The sequence below is a fragment of the Podarcis gaigeae genome (assembly GCF_964106915.1).
Source record: "Podarcis gaigeae genome assembly, chromosome: 5".
Taxonomy (NCBI): Eukaryota; Metazoa; Chordata; class Lepidosauria; order Squamata; family Lacertidae; genus Podarcis; species Podarcis gaigeae.
In genome coordinates this window covers 79362487-79387606 of record NC_139681.1, presented here as the reverse complement: position 1 = coordinate 79387606, position 25120 = coordinate 79362487, and the positions used below count along the sequence as shown (strand labels likewise).

The window sequence follows — 25120 nt, the reverse complement described above, 5'->3', positions numbered from 1 at the left end:
CATCTCAGTGGCTGTTAAACTACCATTTCTATGTGTTTGGACATGGGCAGCTGGTTGTTGCGAGATGACTGTCAGTATGATGGAATATTTTAAGCTTGTTTTTCTCCACTTCCTTTTATTTGATGTAGGATTGATTCAGAACATCTTCATGTGCAGGTAAAAGTCACTTCTGTTCATGCATGGAGGAGTCACCAATATTCTTTCTCTGAAAAGCCTCTCCAGAGAATCAAAGGACCAGTGTACCGGGCAAAGTGTCACTGTGGTTGGTAACGAGTAGGGGCTGCAACCCAAGGGAGGGAGAATGTGTGTCTTCCAGCTGAGGTGTTGTTGTTTTTTAATTACAGAGTATCTTTGGACTCAGCCCATTTGTAAACCTTTAAAAAATGATAGTTCTCTCTCTCTCCCTCCAAACCTATGCTTTCTTATTGACACTTTAAAATTATATCATCTGTTGTGCATCGTCTTTGAATGAAGGTTGATTTCTTGTTGCCCAAATGTATTCTGAATGAATTGTTCAACCATTTTTCATGGGGTGGCATTGTTTATGGTGAAAAGTGGGTTAATTTCGCCTTAAAAGTTGAAACAAGCTGCTTTCATATTTATAGCCATCGGGTCAATCTGTCAAACACAAGGCATCGTACATAAATATAATCTGCCGTACATGACAACATGCATCGATCTTCCTTAGCGGTGGGAGAAGGTATTGAGTCTCGACCTATAAAAACCACAGTTTTTCTTTAGTGCGACAAGAGACAACATTATTCCATTAAATTTAGTAGATTGTAACGGGAACCAAATTATACTCTGGGTCCCACAGGAAGCCTGGCTTCTCTTGGTGCAAAGGGGGATTGTTGATGCCTCTTGAAAACAGAACTTTCCTGCTGCTCTGACCTTCCCCTGCACTTCCACCTGCCCAATTTTTAGCAAGTCCTCCTCCAGATATACAGGATGGGTTGAAGGGTTTGAAAAAGCAGCTTGCTGCCAGGTGTGTGTGTGATTCACCTCAGGGGTTTTCTTTGTAGTGTTGTTCGCCGCAGCTTGTGGGGAGATAAGTGGTTCGGATCCCTTGCGGTACTAGAATGTCATGCGTTGTTGTTAACTGACCGTTAGAGGAAATTCTGCAGCTTTTAAGCAACATGTGACCGATGGATGTCGGTGGGTGCAACACAGGTATTTCATCCCAGGTCCAATCTCAAGCACATCCAATTGGCTACCAGGTCTGCAGAAGATTGCTTCAGAAGTCCTGCCCATTGGATTAGGGAGCACTAGGCTAAACTGCCCAGTAATCTGACTCTGTTTAATAATAATAATAATAATATTTTTTTATTTATACCCCACCCTTCCCGGTTTAAAAACCGGGCTCAGGGCGGCTAACAGCAAATATAAAACACTGATTAAAATGTGACTTTAAAACAGCATAAAATACAACATAAAATGCAGCATCAATATCAATAAAATTAAAAAAATTCAGGGAAAAAAACCCCAGTCAGTAGACATCAAATGATTACCAGGGCTAACTGGCCAAATTGGTCCTACTAGGGCCAGCAAAGAGACCAGGGAAGAATTTAAATGTGGGGTCCCAGAAAGGGTTTCTTCATAGAAGAGTAAAGGGGAAAAGGGAATAGAGGATCCGGCTAATTCAAACTGAAGGCCAGGCGGAATAGCTCTATCTTACAGGCCCTGCAGAAGGAGATCAAGTCCTGCAGGGCCCGAGTCTCGTGGGACAGAGCATTCCACCAGGTTGGGGACCATCACTGAAAAAGCCCTGGCCCTGATGGGCTTCCTTAGGGCCCGGGACCTCTAAACTATGGTTATTCATGGACCTTAGGGTCCTCTGCGGGACATACCAGGAGAGGCAGTCGTGTAAGTACGAGGGTCTGAGGCCACATAGGGCGTTAAAGGTCAAAACCAGCACTCTCTCTTTCCCCAGCCATATCCCGGCTTCCTTGTTGAACCTCCTCCTGTTTTCCTTTCCTTTGCACCTTGATGTACCTTGTCTTGATCTTACAGGCTACAAGGCTGAAGGCAGGGCTTGCACAATTTAATTTTTGTGCAGAGCCTGTCATATTTAGGGGCCTTGAAACGTAATGTCACCTCTTATTTAAATACGTGTATATACAGATTCAAAGAATCATAGAATTGTAGCGTTGGAAGGGATCCCAAGGGTCTTCTGGCCCCCAGCCCCCCTGCAATGCAGGAATAATTATGCAAAATCTTCTTTTACACTAGCCTGCTAAGAGTCTGAAGTCACCTGTGTTTCTGTGCTAGCTGCAGAGGAGAGGTTTTACCTTCTATGTAGCCGGAAAGGAAATGCCGGCTCGTTTTTCTTTTTCTTTTTGCACCTTGTAACAGCCCTGGTCTTATGTTATTATAAGATGATCCCATGGAGGAGAAAAGTGGCTGGTCAAGTTCTCCCCTAAGACAGTGTGGTGTAGTGGTTGGAGTGCTGAACTAGGACCTGGAGACCAGGGTTCAAATCCCTGCTCAGCTGTGAAGCTTGCTGGATGACCTTGATCCAGTCGCAATCTCTTAGCCTAGCCAGCCTCATAGGACTGTTGTGAAGATAAAAATGGGGAGGAAGAAAGCTTCAGGGTGCAATTTAAATGCAGTGAAATAAAAAAGTATTAAAATAAGAAATAGGATGTGGTTCCAAAATGTGGCCCATAGCATGTCGGTGAAGAGCACTGGGAATTCAAATTCTGCAGAATTTGAATTGCAATGCAATATAACAACAACAACAACAACAACAACAATAATTTATTATTTATACTCTGCCCATCTGGCTGAGTTTCCCCAACCACTCTGGACAGCTTCCAATCAAGTGTTAAAAACAATACAGCATTAAATATTTAAAACTTCCCTAAACATGGCTGCCTTCTGATGTCTTTTAAAGATAAAATAGCTGTTTATCTGTTTGACATCTGATGGGAGGGGGTTCTACAGGCCTGGTGCCACTGCTGAGAAGGCCCTCTGCCTGGTTCCCTGTAACCTCACTTCTTGCAATGAGGGAACCTTCAGAAGGCCCTTGGCGCTGGATCTCAGTGTCTGGGCTGAACGATGGGGGTGGAGACACTCCTTCAGGTCTCCACATAAAATGCAATGTAAGAAATAAAAGGAGCAATAAAAGTACAAGTAAAAATTGCACAGCTCCTAGCACAGCACGTTACAATTGCTGCAACAGGCAGAAGAATCCTTAAGTGGCATAGCTGTCAACTTTCCCCTTTTCTTGCGAGGAATCCTATTCGGAATAAGGGCATTTCCCTTAAAAAAAGGGAAAAGTTGACAGCTATGTTAAGTGGTCCGCCAAAACCTTCAGCAATTTTCAGTGCGTCCCTGGGGGAAAATCAAATTTGGGAATCAGCTGTCCTAGGAAATACCTTTTGATTTTGGAAAGTAATTTGAGGTAGCACTTCCTGGCGGGTCACACTTCTGGCATGCTGTTTAGAGCAGAGGCCAAATACACAGAGGGTTTAGTTTATCTAGAGTTCCAGGAACTGTGTTTATATTTTTGGAGATCTCCTGTGTTTTGTATACAGAGCTTGGAGATTAATTTCATGCATATGCTGGAGCAGAAACGGGCGGTGTGCCAGCCCATCTGCCGTATGCACAGTGTTTTATAAGGTAATGGATATGTGAATAAGAGTTTAATAATTGACAAGGATTAGCTTTGTAAAGGGCAGCTTTGCTAAAGTCCTTAAAGTAGCAGAGGGAGGGAGAGAGACCTAATTGGTTCGGCCTCAGCAGTTACTTTTTTACACGTACCAGACTCTGGCGGCTTAAAAAAAATGTGTGCCTCCTGATAAAAATGCTTCAGACAAACATTTTATGTCACAGTTGATTTACAGGTAATCTTTTAGCCACTTTTTTCTTGGAGAACTGTGAACTAAGGGCCTATCCACATACCTTCAATATAATTTATGTGTCTCTGATTAACAAAGCCTGTCTTCTCGCTACTGGAAGGTGTTTGCCTGTCAAAGACTAGAGCGTGTTCCCTCAATCCCTCGTGATTTGCCCAACCACAGACCTGCCCCTTGTGTTTTTCATTGATGCCACTCACGTAACGTACGTTATACTTTTAATGCAGTGAGACGAACAAGCGATGTTCCCCCCTTGGCGGTGCCTGTTCAGCCGCATATATATAGAACCTAGAAATCTGCACGAGTCTTGATCACATCATAAATCACAGGGCTGGAGCCCCTGCCAGAGCTGTGTGAAAAGGAGGCGAATGGGAATTGTAGTCAAAAACATCTGAATGCTGCTGTAGATGGTTTTGGATGGAACCCAAGTAATGGGGCACTTTGAACAAGCTTAAAACACCCTTGGCTATGGAAATCCCTTTAAGGGAGAGCCTGCTGGGTCAGCCCAATGGCTGATCTAATCCAAAATCCTGTTCTCACAGTGGTCCTCTCAATGCCTGTGGGGACCCACAAGAAGGACCTGAAATAGCACACAGGCTCTCAAAAACCCATGCCTGAGCATTGCTCAGACTTGCCTACTTAGGAGTGACCTCTAATTAAAGTTTGGGCGTGGGTGGCACTGTGGTCTAAACCAGTGTTTTTCAACCTTTTTTGGGCAAAGGCACACTTGTTTCATGAAAAAAATCACGAGGCACACCACCATTAGAAAATGTTAAAAAATTTAACTCTGTGCCTATATTGACTATATATAAAGTAATTCTCTTGAATAGGAATCAAATAAAAACAAAGAAAGAATTTATTAATTACTTTATTATGAAATGGTAAGTAAACAGAAATATGAAAAATTATAAAATACTTTATTTTTAAATCTTTTCAATTTTTCAATTTTTCCCACGGCACACCAGGCAACATCTCACGGCACACGAGTGTGCCGCGGAACAGTGGTTGAAAAACACTGGTCTAAACCACTGAGCCTCTTGGGCTTGCTGATCAGAAGGTTGGCAGTTCGAATCCCTGCAACTGAGTGAGCTCCTTTTGCTCTGTCCCTGCTCCTGCCAACCTAGCAGTTCGAAAGCATGCCAGTGCAAGTAGATAAATAGGTACTGCTGTGGCGGGAAGGTAAATGGCGTTTCCATGCGCTCTGGTTTCCGTCACGGTGTTCTGTTGCACTAGAAGCGGTTTAGTCATGCTGGCCACATGACCCAGAAAGCTGTCTGTGGACAAATACTGGCTTCCTTGGCCTGAAAGTGAGATGAGCGTCACAACCCCATAGTCGCCTTTGACTATGACCAGACTTAGCTGTCCAGGGGTCCTTTACTTTTTAAAGTAGGGGAAGAAATTGCTGCAGATTGTCTTCTGTCTTGATTTTGTACTGTGGTTGCCATCTGCGTCGGGCAGAGGGTGTTTTTATACCTTGAGAGTGAACAACACAGCAGTATTTCTGTATTTCAAGTAGTACAATCTAATGTGCCATTCCAATGGGACCAATAGAAAGCTTGTTAATGAAGCTGTTTCTGTTGATCTTGTCACTTTCGTTCTATGTGCTTATTGCTAGCTCCCCCCCTTTACTGTGATTTCCTCCCCTACGAGTGCATATTGCTTATTTAAAGCATCCTTATGTGCGTTTTTTTGTGGGACTTGGGTGAGGGAAGATTGCGACTGCAAACGACAGGCCCTGCTTTCTGCTTTGGCCTGATGTCCAGAGGTTTTGCTGAATGTGTGCATAGAGGACCAGGCACATAGAAGAGCAATGCATGAATAGGGCACCAGAAAAATGCATGTGCCAGTTTTACAATTTCTGTTTATGTTGCAAGGTCACTGTATAAGCAGAAATCAGGAGTGTAGACAGTAGAAATGTCAGCAGAATGGTTGCACACCCACAGAGAGACTGGGGGGGGGGGAGAGATGTAGGGAAGAACATCTGCACATGGCTCATGAAGCAAGGATTCACTTATTGCTTTGTCAATGCAACAAACTTTCCCTCCCAGGCTGTCATAACATAGTTGGTTTTCAATGTCAGGATATAAACAAAGGAAAGGTCAGTGTTTAAAAGGGGATGATAATTGCCTGATGGAGCAGTCAGCTGCACCGAATGTGATCCAAAGTGCCCAATAAGCCATAAGATCGTTTTTCAGCACAGTTATTGTCATTTAGGATAACAAGGGAGTGCTCACAGGTCTCTCCCTCATCAGAGACATACATGAACTCAGCTTGTGCCAGGAAAGCTTGTGCAAAATGCTTGTGTCTCTCTCATGCTTTTTTTTTTGGCAATGAATGAAGGCCTGACCTGCAAATTCTATGATTTTACTGATGGGGACCATGCAGACATGACACTGCTGGTCTCTTAACTGCATGTGTAGCAGTGCAAACATTGCTAATGCTAGCATAAAGAGGCCCTTTAAGTATCGACTGCTCACGGGACCCGAAGAATGCACATCTGATACTGCCCAGAAAAAATATATAAGGTTCTTTTAAACCGCAGTAATGCATTTATGTTGGAAGCAGTGTCACCTACAATTTAAAGCTGCAGGGCTTAATTTCTGCCAGGATTCAGCATGGATTCATGCATATATGTCAGGGGGAGGGAGCTGGTCCCACCTGATCCGTATCTCCCCCATGAACCATGGGGCTGCCAACCTGTCAATCACCCCTGATGTCACAATGATGCTAGGTAACTTGTTCTTGCTTACACAAATGATCAGCAGATCAACAGTGTTTGCAATGCATCGCATATGGAGCTATGCAAGCTTCAGCAATCCATTTTGGTTTGTATTCGGTGTGGCGATAAGTTATAGCCACTTAGTGGCATACTAGTTGGCTGGGAAATGTTTTTCACCAGTGAAACTTGGTTGCACAGAATAAATGCGCAAGCAGGCTGCTGGTAACGTTGTTTCACAATAGGTTGCGCAATCTGTTGAACAAGTTTCCGGTAGCACAGTTGGATTCCTCTGTTGTGCAGCATTAAAACCCAGCCATCCCCTAGTGCAAGAGCCCTTGTGCAAGCAGGCAGAGAACTTTGGGGGCACCCCTGTGGGTTATATTGCGCTGGTTACTTTTCTAAAGTATGGGTAGGCAAACTAAGGCCCGGGGGCCAGATCTGGCCCAATCGCCTTGTAAATCTGGTCCATGGACGGTCCGGGAATCAGCATGTTTTTACATGAGTAGAATGTGTCCTTTTATTTAAAATGCATCTCTGGGTTATTTGTGGGGCATAGGAATTCGTTCATCCCCCCCCCAATATAGTCCGCCCCCCAAGGTCTGAGGGACAGTGGACCCGGCCCCCTGCTGAAAAAGTTTGCTGACCCCTGTTCTAAAGCAACATACAGTGAAACAAAATTAAAACAAACATCTGTTGAGGACAAATAAATTACCATGTCAATGCCTGAGAAAGGTGAAGTAACAAATGCCTCAGAGTATGTGCAAAGTGCCCTCATTCTTGTTCCTGAGAAGCCAAAAACAGGTTAAATGCATGTCTACAGTGGTACCTTGGGTTAAGTACTTAATTCGTTCTGGAGGTCCCTACTTAACCTGAAACTGTTCTCAACCTGAAGCACCACTTTAGCTAATGGGGCCTCCTGCTGCTGCTGCGCCGCCGGAACACAATTTCTGTTCTCATCCTGAAGCAAAGTTCTTAACCTGAAGCACTTTTTCTGGGTTAGTGGAGTCTGTAACCTGAAGTGTATGTAACCTGAAGCGTATGTAACCCGAGGTACCACTGTACAATGAAGGGACAGGACTTCAAGGTCAGAAGATGCAATTTCCATGCAGTTATGGATTGCCACCTTTTGCATTGAAAAACAAGTTATTGAAGTCTTATTACTCTTACACCAAAACACCACTGGAGGGTAGTGGTTGGCCATTCAGTGACAGAAGTGGTAAAGAGGTCACGGGGTGGGGGGGGGGGAAAGGGGAAGTCCAGTTCACCCATGGTCTGCATTTTGCCTCTGGTTTGGCAGAACTCCTGAGTTTAAAAACTTCTCGATGTAATATTCCCCCCGTTCCATTCCTTCTGACTGGCAATAAATCTAGGCTGGTGTGTTGGAGGCTGTTATTAATGCTGCTTAATGAACCTGCAACTTTGAGCACCTCTGTGCCTTTAAGGTCGGACTTTAAAAAGCAGACCCGTAATTCAGCAATCCCCTTTAATAGTACTTAATTTTCTATGAGCCTTTTGGTACTCGGGGAAGGACCATAACTCAGTGCTAGAGCATCTGCTTTGCACACAGAAAATCCCAAATCCAATTCCTGGAGTATCCAGGAAGAGCTGGGATAGATCTCCACCTGAAATCCCAAAGAGCCACTGCCAATCAGTGTTGACATTACTGAGCTCAATGGACCAGTGGTCTGACTCAGAATAACACAACTTCCTATGCTCCACACCCTCTTGTGCTCATGTTGTTGTTTAGTCATTTAGTCATGTCCGACTCTTCGTGATCCCATGGACCAGAGCACGCCAGGCACTCCTGTCTTCCACTGCCTCGCGCTGTTTGGTCAAACTCATGCTGGTAGCTTCGAGAACATTGTCCAACCATCTCATCCTCTGTCATGCCCTTCTCCTTGTGCCCTCCATCTTTCCCAACATCAGGGTCTTTTCCAGGGAGTCTTTTCTTATGAGGGAGAAAAGCAAGCTCCAGGACGTTAAGGAGATATTGAAATCTGCCTAACACATACTTCCAGGGAACAACCGTTAATTCACTCTTTCTTTCATTGGCAGTATGAAATACAGTGGTACCTCGGGTTAAGTACTTAATTCATCCCGGAGGTCCGTTCTTAACCTGTAACTGTGCTTAACCTGAAGCACCACTTTAGCTAATGGGGCCTCCTGCTGCTGCTGCGCCGCCGGAGCACGATTTCTGTTCTCATCCTGAAGCAAAGTTCTTAACCCGAGGTACTATTTCTGGGTTAGCGGAGTCTGTAGCCTGAAGCGTATGTAGCCTGAAGCGTATGTAACCTGAGGTACCACTGTATTGTAAAAACCCTACAAGTACACATAAGAAATATTTTTGTATGAAAATGAGATTAAATGCAAGTGATGCATTAATACCAGCCTTCCCCAATGCGATGCCTTCCAGATGTTGTCAGACTCTAGCTCCCATGATCCCTGACTGCTGGACAATTTGGTGGGGCTGATGAGATTTGAAATTGGCAGACTAAATTTAGGGCATTTTTGGGAATTGCCTCTCCAGTGACAGTGAGCTTGGTGAATTCATATACCACCATAATCCACATCGTTTTTGTTAAGAGTTGCTTTCTGTGCTTGTCACAGGCTAATTGACCACTTGAGGACATGCTCTTGCCTTTACACGTTCTCCTCTTGAATGTGCTTATCTGAAAAGCTGCTGCGTCGTCTCCCATCGGAGCAAGAGGGTTTTTCCGTAGGCCCCCCCCCCCGTATCTGTAAGTAGGAGGGAGATGCCGTCTCAGCAGCACCCACTCAGAAGGAGCTGGATGATGGGCATCACTTAACACACTGCTCTGTCTTTTCTCATGATTCACGCAAACTTTTCAGGTATAGTTGCCTTCAATTTCAGGCACTGAGCGAATCTGCAGCGAGAGATGGAGACTGTGGGATGAATCCAACCAAGGCAGGGTTCAAATTACTGCCTTTGAGCATAACAAAAAGGTTTTGTGTGTGTGGTGAACAGTGTTAGAAACTCAGATACATAAACTAGACGCCAAATGGCTCTTAAATCAAGGTTGCAGTTGACAAAACTGAACGTCTAGTTGCCATGGGGGGGGGCAAGACAGCTCTAAACTCTTTTTTTAAAAAAATATATTTATTAGCAATTTTTTAATTTAGTTACAATTCCAATAAACAATACCATATAACATATCTTTTAACATAATCTTCTTAACTTCTTTGGACTCCCTCACATCTCCCGCTCCTGCATTCCTAGCCGAGAAGGTTTTTCCAGCAAATTTATCCCCTTTTTTCGATTCTTATTATCTAATTTTCCAATATTATATCTCTAATTTTTAATATCCTTTATTCAAATCTCAAAGAATTAAATATAACTTTAAAATTTTCCAAAAATTTGTTTTTTCTTAAATTTAGCTTATCTTCACATATCACTTCCTCTATCTCAATGGTGCCCAATTGTTTACATTCTAGCATCCTCCTTAACATTCTAAACTCTTATTTTTCAAATGATGGACTGGTTGATTCTCAGTTAAACATCTGGCTAGTTCAGATGACAACCTTGAGCTAGATCATGGGTAGGCAAACTAAGGCCCGGGGGCCAGATCCGGCCCAATCACCTTCTAAATTGTGTTTTTACATGAGTAGAATGTGGTCTTTTATTTAAAATGCATCTCTGGGTTATTTGTGGGGCATAGGAATTCATTCATTTTTCTTTCTTTCCAAAATATAGTCCGCCCCCCGACAAAGTCTGAGGGACAGTGGACCGGCCCCCTGCTGAAAAAGTTTGCTGACCCCTGAGCTAGATTAAGAGCTCTGAGAACTTGGAGAAGAAAAGCCACTTCATCCAGGGACAGTCCACACATATATTGCCCTGTTCCGACCTCCTTTTCTTAATGGCGACTGCTCCTGCTCAGGCTGCACAGAAAAAGCACTTTGGTTCCAGAAATTCATTTTCCAGATTGTGCAGCTAAAATGTAACTGATAGAATTCTACAGGTATTCGTGTGTGAAAACAGTTCAGATCCAAGGATCTCCAGATGGTGGAGATGTCAGGTGCCATTCTGGTACCCATGCATTTTCACTTGATCACAAGTGGCTGAAAGCCACCTGCAAAATGTGCCTGGCTAATTTCAAACACTATTGGAGGGTTCGTGGCTTGCACCCCGCCCCAGCTATTCACATCAGCATGGCTTCATTAGTGTCAAATTTATCTCTGTTTCTATACACGTTGGGGGCGTTGATGTGTTCAGCTTCATTCACACTTACTGGAAGCAGCAGGGGAAGTTGTCCCCGCCCCCTTGTGGCTTCTTTCCACTTAATCTAGTAACCCAGGAGTGGAGGGAACCTCATGGCAGGGACAGGATGACTTGGAAGGAGCTTCAGAGACTGGTATGGAGGGATGCCACTTCTGTAAATCTTTCCATGTAATTCCACCCTTCATTCTCCATTCTCTCTCTATCTATAAATTTTTATTAGTTTTTTAACGTATCATTTTCAACAGTAATTAAACATACTGTCAGGGCTGCCTCTAGGTCCCAGCTCACAGAGGACCAATGCCAGGTTGATGTAATGTACAAAAGTCTTTATTGAAGTTTGGTTTCCATTCCAACGCCAGAGCGTGCAGCCCTACGTCTTAACCTTAGATCGGCGAAGTCCCGTCTGACTCATCACCCCTTCCGCACCAGTTTAAGATCCTAGCCCTACTCCACCTCTTCCGTTGTTCCTTCCTCCTCTGGGTCCTTCTGCCCCCTGGGGTTTCCTCCTTTCTGGACTCTTCTGACGCTGACCCCCCTGAGTCTTGCCCCTCCTTCCGGCGGGCTTTAGGACCTGGCTCCCTATCCGGGCTACCTGCTGTGCCGCTCGCCTGTACATTTGAACTTGGCGCGCGCGCCCAGCCGGTAACCTTCCTCCTGACCGTTTCCCCGCTCTCCGATGGAGGCGTGGTCAATCTTGACTCATCTCCTCTCGCTGGTAGTGAGAACACTGGTCCCGATTCCTGGGACTCCTCCCCCCCACTGCGCTCTGGTGGGCAAGCTGGTCCTGATTTCCAACTGCTGCTCTGGGAGTCCCCGCTGGCCCCTTCCTTCTGGGGTTTCCCCCTTGGCACCCCCCTTGCCCTGGCCATCGGCGCTCCCTTATGTGAATCTTCCGATTCGCTGGAGAGGCTCGTGGAATCCCTCTGACCGCTGTCACTGCCTCCACCCCCCTCGGATTCCTCCTCCTCGCTCTCCATCTCCGCCCACTCCTGTGCCTCTGCTCCTGAACCCCTGACACATACTTTTACATCTTATACAATTTTTTTTACTTCCATCAATCACATCCAAAATTTTTCCAATCACTTAGTATACATTTTTTTACTTTCCCTATTACATTTAAATCTCATAACTAATATCTCTCTTCTTTTTCTACTTTGCAACATTTCATCTATTTCTCCTTACAAAACTTCTTGTAGTCCTACTAACATAATTTTTTGATTATAGTTGCTCTTCAAATAATTAGTATGCTTCTCCCAATCTTCTGTGAATCTCTGGTCCCGCAGGTTTCGAATCCTTCCTGTCATTTTATCCAATTCTGCATAGTCCATTAATTTTATCTGCTATTCTTCTTTCATGGGAATTTCTTCTTGCTTCCATTTCTGGGCTAAAAATATTCTTGCCACTGTTGTTGATGATTCTCCATTCCCATGGTACCGAAACAGCATGAGAAGGAGAATTCACTACTGTGTCACTACTGGGAAATGCAGGTTGATTCACTTAGTGCTTTGGGGTAACTTTATTGGGACAGGGTGTGCTGGTCCGGGGGGGGGGGGGGTGTTCTGTGCGGCGACGTCTGTGTCCAGTCCGGGGTCAAGAGTGTGGTGTGTAGGCTGTCCGTCAAGGCTGAAGCGGGTTCCAAGGCAAGGAGTTGGCCGAGGTCAGGAACTCTGGAAGAAGAGAAGTACAGGGTCTGGCAGGAACAGGTTACCAACAACGTTGTTCCTGGGACTGGGCTGGCTGGCTTTTATCTGCCCCGGGGCATAGGGCGGCCCCGGTCCACAGGTGTCTCGCCTCTCCTGGCCTGGAGGCGAGCAGTCCTCCTGCAGGAACGTAGTTCCCTCTGCCTCTCTGCCCTGAGCCTCTGCAACTCAGGAGAGGCTGGAGGGTTACCGGACCCAGAGACAACCTCCTCCTCCCCTGATGGTGCTGAGAGTGGAGCACCTGCAGGCAATGGGTCCTCCATCACCTCAGGGGCCAGAGCAGACTCAGCTGGTGCCTGCACCTGAGGATCCAGCACAGATGAGGACCCTTCAGGCTCAGGCTCAGCTGGTTCCGGAGGTGGGGACTCCTGTGCAGGCTGGGATTCCTCAGGTTCAGCCTCCAAGTCCGAATCCCAGGCCATCACACAGGGTGGGCTATAGATGTATAATTAAAGCATGTACTTGCTGAAGACAGGGGCCCTGCATCTTACATAAAAGTGAACTTGAATCTTAATAATAATAACAAATAATAATAAACCTTTATTGTCACTACACCACCTGTGTACAGTGAAATTAAATGAGCCCCCCCCCACACTCAGTCTTGTACGCAGTCTGTGTGCTTGCTGGAATTCATTTGCACTGTTCTTTAACCCTTTGGTGCGGCTGACTATACTTCTGTATCTCCAGCCTGAAGGTAGGAGATTAAAGAGGTGCTGGCTGGGGTGTGCGTCGTCCCCAAGAATTTTCCTCGCCCTCCTGAGGCAATGGTCTCCTGCGATGTCATCTAGCGAACTCAGGGGACAGCCCATGATATCATGTGCTGTATTCACCATCCTCTGTAGGGACTCCCTGTCCATGGCTGTCAAACCAGTGTACCACACTGTAATACTTTCTGAAAGGACACTTTCTGTTGTGGACCGATAGAAGGAGATCATCAATTTTTGTTTGACGTTGTTCTTTCTCAAGACCCTGAGGAAATGGAGTCTCTGTTGGGCCTTCCTAACCACCCAGGTTGTATTGTTTTTCCAAGTAAGGTCTTCACTAAGGTAGACTCCCAGGGATTTAAAGGAAGATACTCTCTCCACATCACCCCCTGATATACTACGGGACTAGTTCCTCTTTCTTCCTCCAAAAGTCCAACACCATCTCCTTTGTCTTACTGATATTTAGGTGAAAGTTGTTCTCTAGGCACCATGTCAAGACTTTCTGAACCTCCTCCCTATATGCTGATTCATCTTCACATGCAGGTGAATGGATGGGATCGCAAGACATTTGTGCCTTTCCTTCTTACAAGACGGTGAAAGGGTTCGTCATAATATATGCAAAAATCTGCAGCTTTTCCTAGTAACTTGCATCACTCTGGCTGGCTTTCCTGCTTACACAGTGGCTCTCTCAGACCCTGCATGAGCTGGAAGTGGAACAGATCCCGTGTGCTCTGAGAGAGACCTAGAGAGACTTTTAGTACCTGAGCCAGTATCCAGCGCCGAACCTATTAGGCAAGTAGATATATCTCCTCTTTTTATATTTTGCCCTTCAGGGTTCCTTCACGGGGAATCTGTGCCTGCCAAATCGAGAGCTGCCTTTATAGTTCAAAATCCTGTGCGCTCTTGAGTTAGCCTGGAGGGAACAACAGAGGTTGGTGCAGGAAAATCCAGTGCCTTTTGCTGCTGTCGTTAGATCTAAATCATTTTGGGAGGGAGGCAGAGCAGAAGAGAATGTATTCAAGATGTAAAAATAAATAAATGATTTTATGCTATGGATCTGCGTGTTTTCATAGTGTACCCCTGGGCATAATCAGACATGAAATCAGAAGGTGCTTTTTATCTGCTCTGGTGGCTGAGATAGTTATCTCACAAATTAACCCTTCTTGGAGGTCGACAGCCCCTTGCTGCTATGTAGGAGGAGCATTTGCTCTGAAGAGGTAGAGAGTGATTAATGTATATATTTTTTTTATTAGCAAGGCTCAGCAGGAGGATCTTTTGATGTCCAACACTGATTGCTTAATAACAAATTACTCTCTTTTCTTGACCTCTGGAGAAGGTTTCACACCGGGGTTGAAGATGATTGTTTTACCACACATTCTTCCAAAATTGCAGGATGATACCCTGACTTGTTTGCATGCATCTGGAGAAGGACCCTGAGAGTATTTCTTGTGGTGTGATCCTGTAGGTGCATGACTTCTGGAGCCACATGGGCAGAGTCTGTTGTGTGTTCCCTTCCTATTCATTCATCACTATGAGGGAGGACAGTGGCTAGGTTTGGAGCACTCATGCAATTTGCCCTGTACTCATTTTTGCTTCATCTTTGTAGGCTCCCCTGCAACACCGCCTCTCGCAGCAGAAAAGCTGCTCGATGGCTCTTTATTCTGCTTTCCTGACATTTCCTCACTTGTTAATTTTTGCGTTTTTGTGTGCTCTTTCACACAACGTAAACAACCACTTCTGGAAATCCAGTGGAACATGGCAGAAGTTTAGCGTTGATTTCCAGGAAAGATTTGTTTGCAGCCCTGTTAACTCAGAAAACCACAGGAGCACTGCGTTGCAGTTTCATGTGTTGACATTTTGGGGCAGTATCACAGCATACAGCTCTTTCCCGCTGTTTAAATTTTAGTGCAACGTGGCGCTGTTATCGATCAGAAAGCCACAGCGCAACAGGCACTGCAGTATAGTAAAAGGAACGTTAGGAATCTGGACCGATGTGTTGGCATTAGAACCACTAAAACTAATGCAACAAGCCCCACGTCTGAATTCAGCTTATGAAGACAGTCAGAGCCTCTTGGGCTTGCTGATTGGAAGGTTGGTGGTTCGAATCCCCACCATGGAGTGAGCTTCCATTCCTCTGTCCCAGATTCTGCCAACCTAGCAGTTCGAAAGCACACCAGTGCAAGTAGATAAATAGGTACCACTGTGGCGGGAAGGTAAATGGCATTTCCGTGCGCTCTGGCTTCTGTCATGGTGTTCCATTGCACCAGTAGCAGTTTAGTCATGCTGGCCACATGACCCGGAAAGCTGTCTGTGAACAAATACTGGCTCCCTTGGCCTGAAAGTGAGATGCGCGCCGCAACCCCCTAGTTGCCTTTGACTGGACTTAACTGTCCAGGGGTCCTTTACCTTTTACCTTACCCCCCTCCTGAGTCAGACTCCAGACCCCCTCCCCCTGGTGCACACTTGTCTGCGTCCTTCCCACCCCCGACATCTGTCTTGATAAGAGGCAGTTCTTCCCATTTAAAGTTACCATTTGGAAAATGGCCCTCTGTATTTGGCCTTGTTTTTGAGACAAGGCTGCCTTGACCCCATGAATATTGAGCCTCCAGTCCTGCTGTATGGCTTCCCTTAGGCATCTAGTTAGTAACTGGGAGAACAGGATGATGGGCCAGAGGGAACTTCTGGTGTGATTCAGAGGAGATGCTCTTATGTCCTTATTGTTATAAGCACATTTCCTCTGTGTTTATTTCACATCATTTTTCATTCTTTCAAATCGAGTGAAAACCGAATCACTGCGAATTTTTGTAGATGGAATTCTTAGGAGTTTTTTTTTAATAGCATAAAATTTGAGTCTTTGTTGTTCTGGAGATATTAAGGAGAATGTGTTTTGCCCAATGGTTCGGTAAGCAAGTCTGCTCCTGCCTTCCAGCACTCTAGTCTAGCTGCTCTGAAGTTTTATTGGCCATTGAAGAAGGAGAGCGATTGCTTGTTCCTAATTGAGAAGAACCGTAGCAGGAAGTTATGTGGTGTTCGATAGCAATCCTCTAGACTAACAATATCTGCACATGATTAAAGGTAAGACCCCTATCGATGTACTGGTTTCTGGATTCATCTGAATTTAATTGCAAGCCTCTTTCACAGGTTCATGTCATATCTGTTACAATGGCACTGTTGTGGTCTGGATTCTGTGAATTAATCTGCACCATAGACTGTTTTTGCTTTGCAAAAGAAGCTTTTGTTCTTTGCAGTTTTAAAGATTTTCTGACCAGCATTATCTCTAAAGCAAAAGAATATATTATCAGAAAAAGCAAATGCTCATAGCAGCCTTCCAAAACTTGTCACACCTCCAGATGTTTCGGACTACAATTCCCATCGTCCACAGACAGCACAGCCGCCTGGAAGTTGCAGAATCAACTCTAGTCCATATTAGATTGTATTAGAATGGCAGACACAAAAGACAGGGCCTATTTTGTGGTGATCCTGTGGAAAGACCCCCTTAGGTCAATACATAAGGCTCCGTAATGACTTTTAAAATTAAAGACTTAAAAAGAAATCCAAACTGCTTTTGTGTCAATATCTGTGTTGGTACTTTTCTCCTGGTGGTTTTTAAATGTGCTCTTTATGCTTTCTGTTTTCGCACTTGTATTATTTTAGTCAGTTTGTTACTGGTTCTTCCTGCTGCTGTGATGATTTTTATATGAGTTATATAGTGTCTCAGACGTTTATATTTTTTGTGATTTGTAATGTTATCAGTTGTTAACTATTTTTAATGTGGCCATCTGTCATGGATGCTTTAGCTGAGATTGCCACATTGCAGAGGGTTAGACTGGATGACTCTAGGGGTCCTTTCTAATTCCACAATTCTATGATTGAGATCTGCCTTGGAAGGACAATCCTCAAAGGCAGCTTACAAATATGGAAAATTAAAAAATCATAACTGAATTAGCTCCAGCCAGCAAGGTCACTGTGGATGGGTCAGAGATGGTGGAATCTGTAGCTGAAGGGCATCTGCAGAACTGCCATATTGTTTGCCCTTGGCTTAGGCTTTTAGAATCCTGGACCAGATTGAAACATTAACTCTTCACACTTTTCTTTCAGTGGTACAAAGGCTTTCTATCGAAAAGCTGTTCCCCCTCATAGTAGTGATGATTAAGCTATGTAAACTCATTAGGCATGTTTGATTAATAAAACTTATGTTCTGCGTGGTATAATGAAGTGGCAGAATATTTGCAACAGTTTTTGGCAATTAGCCTAATTTAGAGTTAAGTGGTTACTTCTTTTTCTTCCATGCTTGATTAACAAAAAAGAAAGGCTTACTACCAGTGTGGCTTTGGATCAAAAAATTCCCTCGCCTTCACGGTCTCATCACAGCCGTCATGGTTGCAATGTCTAGAGGTTCACAAAAATGGCACTGCAAAAGGAACAAAAGCATGGGTGGTGGTGGTTTAAAATGTCAGCTTATGGATGAGGCCAGCTAGTCTATTATCCTGTTGTCATATTGGCCAATCAGATGTTTACCTTTGTTTACCGTTCCGGAAATCCATTCCAAAACCAAAGCGTTCCAAAACCAAGGCGCGCTTTCCCATAGAATTAATGCAAAATGGATCAATCCATTCCACACTTTCAAAAACAACCCCTAAAACAGCAATTTAACATGAATTTTACTATCTCATGAGACCATTGATCCATAAAATGAAAGCAATAAACAGTGTACTGCAGTCACACAATCAATCAATCAGTAGCTGAAATGGGTTACACATAGTCATAAAAACAAAACAAAAAGAGCCCCAAAAACAAAAATGCAAAATTAATAGCAAAAACAGACAGACCTCATTGTTATACTCAAAAAGGAAGTGTGGCACTCAAATTGGAAGCATAACACTCAAATCGGAAGCATAACACTCAAAACGGAGCACGTTTGTCTTCTGAAAAAAGTTTGCAAACCGGAACACTTACTTCCGGGTTTGCAGTGTTTGGGTTCCAAATTGTTTGAGTATCAAGGCATTTGAGAAGCAAGGTACCACTGTATAGGGAACCTGCAAACAGGAACTGGGTGCAACAGCACTTTGCACTCCTGCAGTTTCTAAACTGACTTAGAGGGCCCATGCAAGCTCCCATTCCTTCAGCTCCAGCCCCTAAACTTGCAGTGATGCTGACCTACCTTACAGGATGGCTGTTGGAAGGCGTCTTGACACAGGGCAGGCGAACTGCTTTGCACCGTTTGAAATGTGCTACATTGACACCCGGCGTTAGGATAAGGAAATCATAGTCAGGCAGTGTCCTTTTTCTGCATTAATTTGTTAATTTTAAATCTGCACTAAGTCTTGGATTTAAATACATATTTTAAAATGCATTGTTCCGCCTGGCCTTTGGTTTGGACTCGGTCTGACCCTTATGTTTCCCTCCCCTTATGCTCTTGATTTATCAGCAACTTTAAAATGAGGCTGCATTTTAAATTGCATTTTAACCTGTATTTTAAATTGGTTTTTCCTTTTCTTCTCCACCCCCCTCTTTTCCCCCTATTATGTTTTTACTGTGATTTTATTGGTGTTAGCTGCCCTGAGCCTGGCTCTGGCCAGGGAGGGTGGGGTATAAATTATTATTATTATTATTATTATTATTATTATTATTATTATTATCAATTGTATTTCAACATTATTGTTTTTTTGAAGGCAAAATCTTCATCGGAGCATTTAGGAAGTGCAAAAGCCGACGGACGGCTTACGTTCTGATCTGCACATTTGTCTAGGAGGTGTGGATCCAGTCAGTTCATATCAGCGTTCAGAAAGCATACATTTCCTCAAGCATCCCAAACCCAGTCTGAGAACACTCTGAGGCTGTTTTGGACTTCATGGACAGGGTTTGGCTCTTGGCTGTGAGCTGACTTCAGTGCCCAGGCAGGCTGGCGCTGCCACCTAGAGAATGCCCTTGAACCACAGAGCTCTGTCTGTCAGGCTTACAGTGCAAAAAGGGAACTCTGTGGCCTAGGAAGTGAGGAACTGGATTTTGACCGAGGCAGAAAACATGGCTCAAAACATACGTGGCTCAAAACATACGTGGAACACTCTGGAGAACTATTATAACCCCCGTATAGTCACACCTATCACCAGTGCCCTGTGTCTTATGATATTGCTATTTAAAAATACAGTGTTATACAGTGGTTTCGCTCCTTCCTCCTGGGCCGTGTTCAGAAAGTGGTGGTGGGGGATGAGTGTTCAGACCCCTGGGCCCTCACTTGTGGGGTGCCTCAGGGTTCCGTCCTCTCCCCCATGCTTTTTAACATCTATATGAAGCCGCTGGAAGAGATCATCAGGGGGTTTGGACTGGTGTCCATCAATATGCAGATGATACCCAGCTCTACCTCTCTTTCAAATCAGAACCAGTGAAGGTGGTGAAGGTCCTGTGTGAGTGCCTGGAGGCGGTTGGAGGATGGATGGCGGCTAATGGATTGAGGCTGAATCCTGACAAGACAGAAGTACTGTTTTTGGGGGACAGGGTGCGGGCTGGTGTGGAGGACTCCCTGGTCCTGAATAGGGTAACTGTGCCCCTGAAGGACCAGGTGCGCAGCCTGGGAGTCATTTTGGACTCACAGCTGTCCATGGAGGCGCAGGTCAATTCTGTATCCAGGGCAGCTGTCTACCAACTCCACCTGGTACGCAGGCTGAGACCCTACCTGCCCGCAGACTGTCTCGCCAGAGTGGTGCATGCTCTAGTTATCTCCCGCTTGGACTACTGCAATGCGCTCTACGTGGGGCTACCTTTGAAGGTGACTCGGAAACTACAACTAATCCAGAATGCGGCAGCTAGACTGGTGACTGGGGGCGGCCGCCGAAACCACATAACACTGGTCTTGAAAGACCTACATTGGCTCCCAGTACGTTTCCGAGCACAATTCAAAGTGTTGGTGTTGACCTTTAAAGCCCTAAACGGCCTCGGTTCAGTATACCTGAAGGAGCGTCTCCACCCCCATCGTTCTGCCTGGACGCTGAGGTCCAGCGCCGAGGGCCTTCTAGCGGTTCCCTCATTACGAGAAGCAAAGCTACAGGGAACCAGGCAGAGGGCCTTCTCGGTAGTGGAACGCCCTCCCATCAGATGTCAAAGCGATAAATAACTACCTGACATTCAGAAGACATCTTAAGGCAGCCCTGTTCAGGGAAGTTTTTAATCTGTGATATTTTAGTGTATTTCTGGTTTTTATGGAAGCCGCCCAGAGTGGCTAGGGAAACCCAGCCAGATGGGTGGGGTACAAATAATAATTTATTATTATTATTATTATTATTATTATTATTATTATTATTATTAAAAAGGTATTCTGATATTAACTGTAAGCTCCCCTGGAAGGCTTTGTATTCTGAAAGGTAGGATATTAACGATCAATGGCTACCAGCTACAATGGTTATGGCATACTGCCACTGTCAGACACAATACGCCTCTTGCTGGAGGGCAGAGGGCACTTGTGTTCGGGTCTTGCTTACGGGTTTCCCACAAGCATCTGGTTGGCCACTGTGAGAACAGGATGCTGGACTAGATGGGCCTTTGGTCTGATCCCACAGTTGGGATGCATCCAAAGAAACGGGGGCAAATGGCAGGTCTACAGCTGGCTCCGGCCGGCGGCCGGGCGATGTCCGAGCTTCAGAAACCTTTGGAAGCTGAGCACTCAAGCCAGCAGAGAAAAAGACTCTTCACAACAGAAGGGCAGATAGAGGTTGCGTAAAGCGTATTTACAGGCGTTTTATTCAGCATCAGGACAAAGGGAAAAACATGTCTTCTCCCCTTCGTGTCCAAGCAAACAGCTTAAGCAAAAGCTACACACACAACGGAAGTTCCCAGCAAGCTGTGCTGGAATATAAACAGACGTGTGACATACAACAACTCCACACATCTGTTAAGGTGGAACAGAATATTGTAACACCCACAAGGCTCTTTATTGGTAGATTTCACAATTGTATTCAGGGAAGCCATGAACTTTAGAAACATGATCACGTTGCTTTCAGACATTTCAAAGCAGGGTTGGTTAAAGCTGCTATAAGAAGCATACAGATTTCCTGCATTGTAGGCAGTGTTAGAAACTCAAGATGCATAGACTATGCACTAAATGGCACCTTAAACCTAGGTTACGGTTGCCACAATGGAATGTCTAGGCACCATTTTTTATTATTTACAAGATTACGAAGCTGAAAATGAATTGTGTATATCACCAGCACTATGGAAATTATAGTCTTCATTCTGGCATCCAGAGATCTCCACCTTGTTGCAATTGGCCCGGGGAATTCTGGGTAGGGGTTTGGACTAGATGACCACCAGGGACCCGTCCAACTCTATGATTCTATGGAAAATGTTCTGTCTCAAGACTGGGGAAAGTGTAACAGAATAAATGGAAATGATGGCAGGGAGAAAAGAAGCTCAGGTACATAGGCACAAATAATTCCATGGATAGACAGTCGCAAGCGTATGTCCTTCTATGTTTTGTTATATAACAGGCCCCCAAAGTAGAATAACAACCGACAGCTTCCTGATGCTAGGGGGTAAGCTGAATTATAGTCTAGATATTAGCACTGCACTTTGGGATTTAGATAAAGTGCACTCTCAGAAGGAAAAAAAGAAAAGAATAAATAGCATTAGCTGTGGATGCTCGAGCGCAAGTTACAGTTCGCTAGCAGAGACCGATCAGGGGCTGCTGGGAACTGAAGTCCAACAGGACTTTAGGCTCCTCATCTCTACCCCAAAGAATTCAGTGTAATACGTCTTTCATCTGCACAACAACCCAGTGAGGAAGGGTTAGGCTGATGATGACTGGCTTCACAGGTGGGTAGGGATTTGAACCCGAGTCTTTCAGGGTGAAATCCAGTACTCATAACTACCGTATTTTTCGCTCTATAAGACGCACATTTTTCCTCCTAAAAAGTAAGGGGAAATGTGAGTGCGTCTTATGGAGCGAATGGCGCTGCACAGAGAGGTAGAGCTGCGCAGCGCCGCTTCAGCGAAGCGGGAGGAGAAACGGAGCCCCTTCTGTTCCTCCTCCCGCTTTGCTGAAGGAGTGCTGCGGCAGCTCTACCTCTCTGCGCAGCGCCTGTCCTGGAAGCCGGAGGAGGAACAGAAGGGTCTCCTTCTGTTCCTTCTCCAGCTTCGCTGAAAGGGCGCTGCACAGTTCCCCATCTCAGAGAGGGAGAACTGTGCAGCGCCCCTTCAGCGATGCACCGTCCTGGCTTCTGCCTTAATCGTGCACAGCCTCTTTAGGCAGGGGGAGCCTTCATCCCGCTGCCCTGAAGAGGCTTGGTGCGGTTATCCCAGAAGCCAGAACAGCCACACGGTATCCCAGAAGCCAGATCCCTCTTGCTGTTCTGGCTTCTGGGATTCAGAATAATTTTTTCTTGTTTTCCTCCTCCCAAAATTAGGTGTGCTTTATGGTCTGGTGCGTCTTTTGGGGCAAAAAATACGGTAATGGACCTCACTGGCACATGCTAAGCAATATGTCACCCGCTTTCCTGTGGCAGGATCCCACAATTCACTGCTTAATGTTTGGGTCAAGGGGTGGGCAACGTCAGACCTGGGGGCCAAATATGGCCCTTCAAAGCCCCTCTCTCTGGCCCCCTGGGCCCTCAATAGGCAGGTCCCTTCCCTATCCACCCCCCCACTTGCCCTGCTTGGTATCCTCCTTGAGTGCTTTTACCTGGCCTTTGAACTCTGATAATGCTTCCTGCTTGCCTGCACAAGGAGAATAGAACCATGTGTGTATGTAGGAATTTAGACTATTGTACAAAGTTGGAAGCTGCATTAATTGCTCCATCCACCTTCGCATCTGGCCCTGTGTGCCGCTAGCACATGGCCCCCAGAAGATCTCTCAGAAGGGAATCAGTGTTTGAAACTCAGATGTATAAGCTAGGCGCCAAATAGCTCCTTAAACCATGGTTGCGGTTGCCAAAACGGAATGTCTAGTTGCCATTTTGGGGCAAGACAGCTCTAAAGTTTTATTTTGCAAGTGATGGACTGATTGATTCTTAGTTAAACATATGGCTAGTTCAGTGACAACCGTGATCTAAGTTAAGGATGTTGAGAACTGAAAGGAGGAATAGTTACTTGATCCAGGGACAGTCCACCTATCTATTGTTATATGTGGATTGGCTGCATTGGCTCCCAGTACGTTTCCAAGCACAATTCAAAGTGTTGGTGCTGACCTTTAAAGCCCTAAACGGCCTCGGTCCTGTATACCTGAAGGAGCGTCTCCACCCCCATCATTCAACCCGGACACTGAGATCCAGCGCCAAGGGCCTTCTGGCGGTTCCCTCATTGCGAGAAGTGAGGTTACAGGGAACCAGGCAGAGGGCCTTCTTGGTAATGGCACCCGCCCTGTGGAACGCCCTTCCTTCAGATGTGAAGGAAATAAGCAGCTATCTTCTCTTTAAAAGACATCTGAAGGCAGCCCTATTTAGGGAAGTTTTTAATATTTAATGCTGTATTGTTTTTAACACTTGATTGGAAGCCGCCCAGAGTGGCTGGGGAAACTCAGCCAGATGGGCGGGGTATAAATAAATAAATAAATAAATAAATAAATAAATAAATAAATAATAATTGGCCTGTTCCAACCTCTTTTTCTTAATGGCAACTGCTCCTGCTCAGGCTGCACAGAAAAAGCATTTTGGTTCCAGAAATTCATTTTCTGATAAAATATAAAATAAAATATAATGGATAGAATTCTACAAGGTGGGGGTATTAGTGTGTGAAAACAGTTCAGATCCAAGAATCTCCAGATGGTGGAGATGTCAGGCTCCATCCTGGTACCCAGGCATCTTCACTTGGTCACAAGTGGTCGAAAGCCACCTGCAAAATGCACCTGGCACCTGGCTAATTTTGACCAGCAAAGGGAATGTGAAAAAAGTTTCCCACCTCTGGTCTGGATAAAATATGAAATGGGTTTTTTTTTTGGGAAAGAGCCATGCCATAGCTAGTATCCAAAGTTATCGGGCATCATTTATTCAGGAAGCCAGCTGCTTCCCCACTCTCGGTGCTAGATAAAATATGCCTGGTTTAGGCATCCTTTCCAGTGTGTGCTTTTATTTTTATTTTAATGGCTGCTTTGTAACTTTACTGTCGATGCTGCATAGTGCTTTTATTTCTGTCGTTCTCCAGATCCGGTCTACAGGTCTGCTGTGGACCTGAAAGGAAGAAAATATATAATATTTCAGTAAATACCCCCCTGGGATTTGTGGCTCCGCTTGCCAGTGAATTAAATTTTCTGATTGTTTGGACATTTCATTGTTACTGAATTTTGTTGGATTTGTGCCTCCGGCCTTCATGTTGTTCATACCACTTTAGGTATTTAATTTAGAAGTACAGTTTAGCTTCCTTTTTTAATAATTACACTTCCATTGTTGGGCAGTGCTCTTTAGGACTGATCTAATCTTCCCTTCATTTGAATGATGGTAACATTAATAATTCTATAAAAGCCAGTCACTGTAAACCTGCTTTTCCCTCTGGGATTGTAATTTTTAAGGGTTGCGTTTTAAAAAGGAAAAAAATAATGCATTAGGCCTCTAATGGAAGAGCATCTCCTCGGCTTGTAAAATCAAAGTTTGTTTCCATTTGTAATTCTGCAGCAAATAGCAGTTTGTTATACTATTTTTCTCTCTGGTTATGTAAGTGCGATTACGTGCATATCCACCATAACTCCAAGGTGTTTTCCCTGGTCAAATTTTAACAGCTCAGTATGTGCAAAATTAGAGGTGTGTGTCCCCCACTTTAACTTGCTGTATATTGGTGACAGCCAGTCTTCCTAAGGTGACAGCCAGTGTTTATTTGTGCCAATCATTTATTTCAACCACTCAGAGTATGACTTAGCTGGATCTTGCCCTTATGAGCAGCAGCACACAGTGGCTGCATTTGGTTGATCAAATCCTGGCTAAATT

At 44.9% G+C, this 25120-nt stretch overlaps 1 protein-coding gene across 24 annotated transcripts in view; it reads left to right on the top strand.

Moving 5' to 3' along the window:
* Positions 1-25120, top strand: part of PLCH1 (phospholipase C eta 1) — a 150413-nt gene that overhangs the window by 39207 nt on the left and 86086 nt on the right. For 2 of the 24 annotated variants that reach the window (XM_083739063.1, XM_083739069.1), the window contains exon 1: positions 13890-14009. The exons of 19 other annotated variants lie outside the window; for them this stretch is intronic. Coding sequence is in view for 2 of the 5 variants with exons in the window: in XM_083739062.1 (XP_083595188.1) it covers positions 16283-16292 (10 nt within the window). In the remaining 3 variants the exon portion in view is untranslated. Of the gene's footprint in view, positions 1-13889; positions 14010-16146; positions 16293-25120 lie in introns of those variants that run through there. 3 more of the 24 variants (XM_083739065.1, XM_083739062.1, XM_083739060.1) reach the window with 3 other exon arrangements.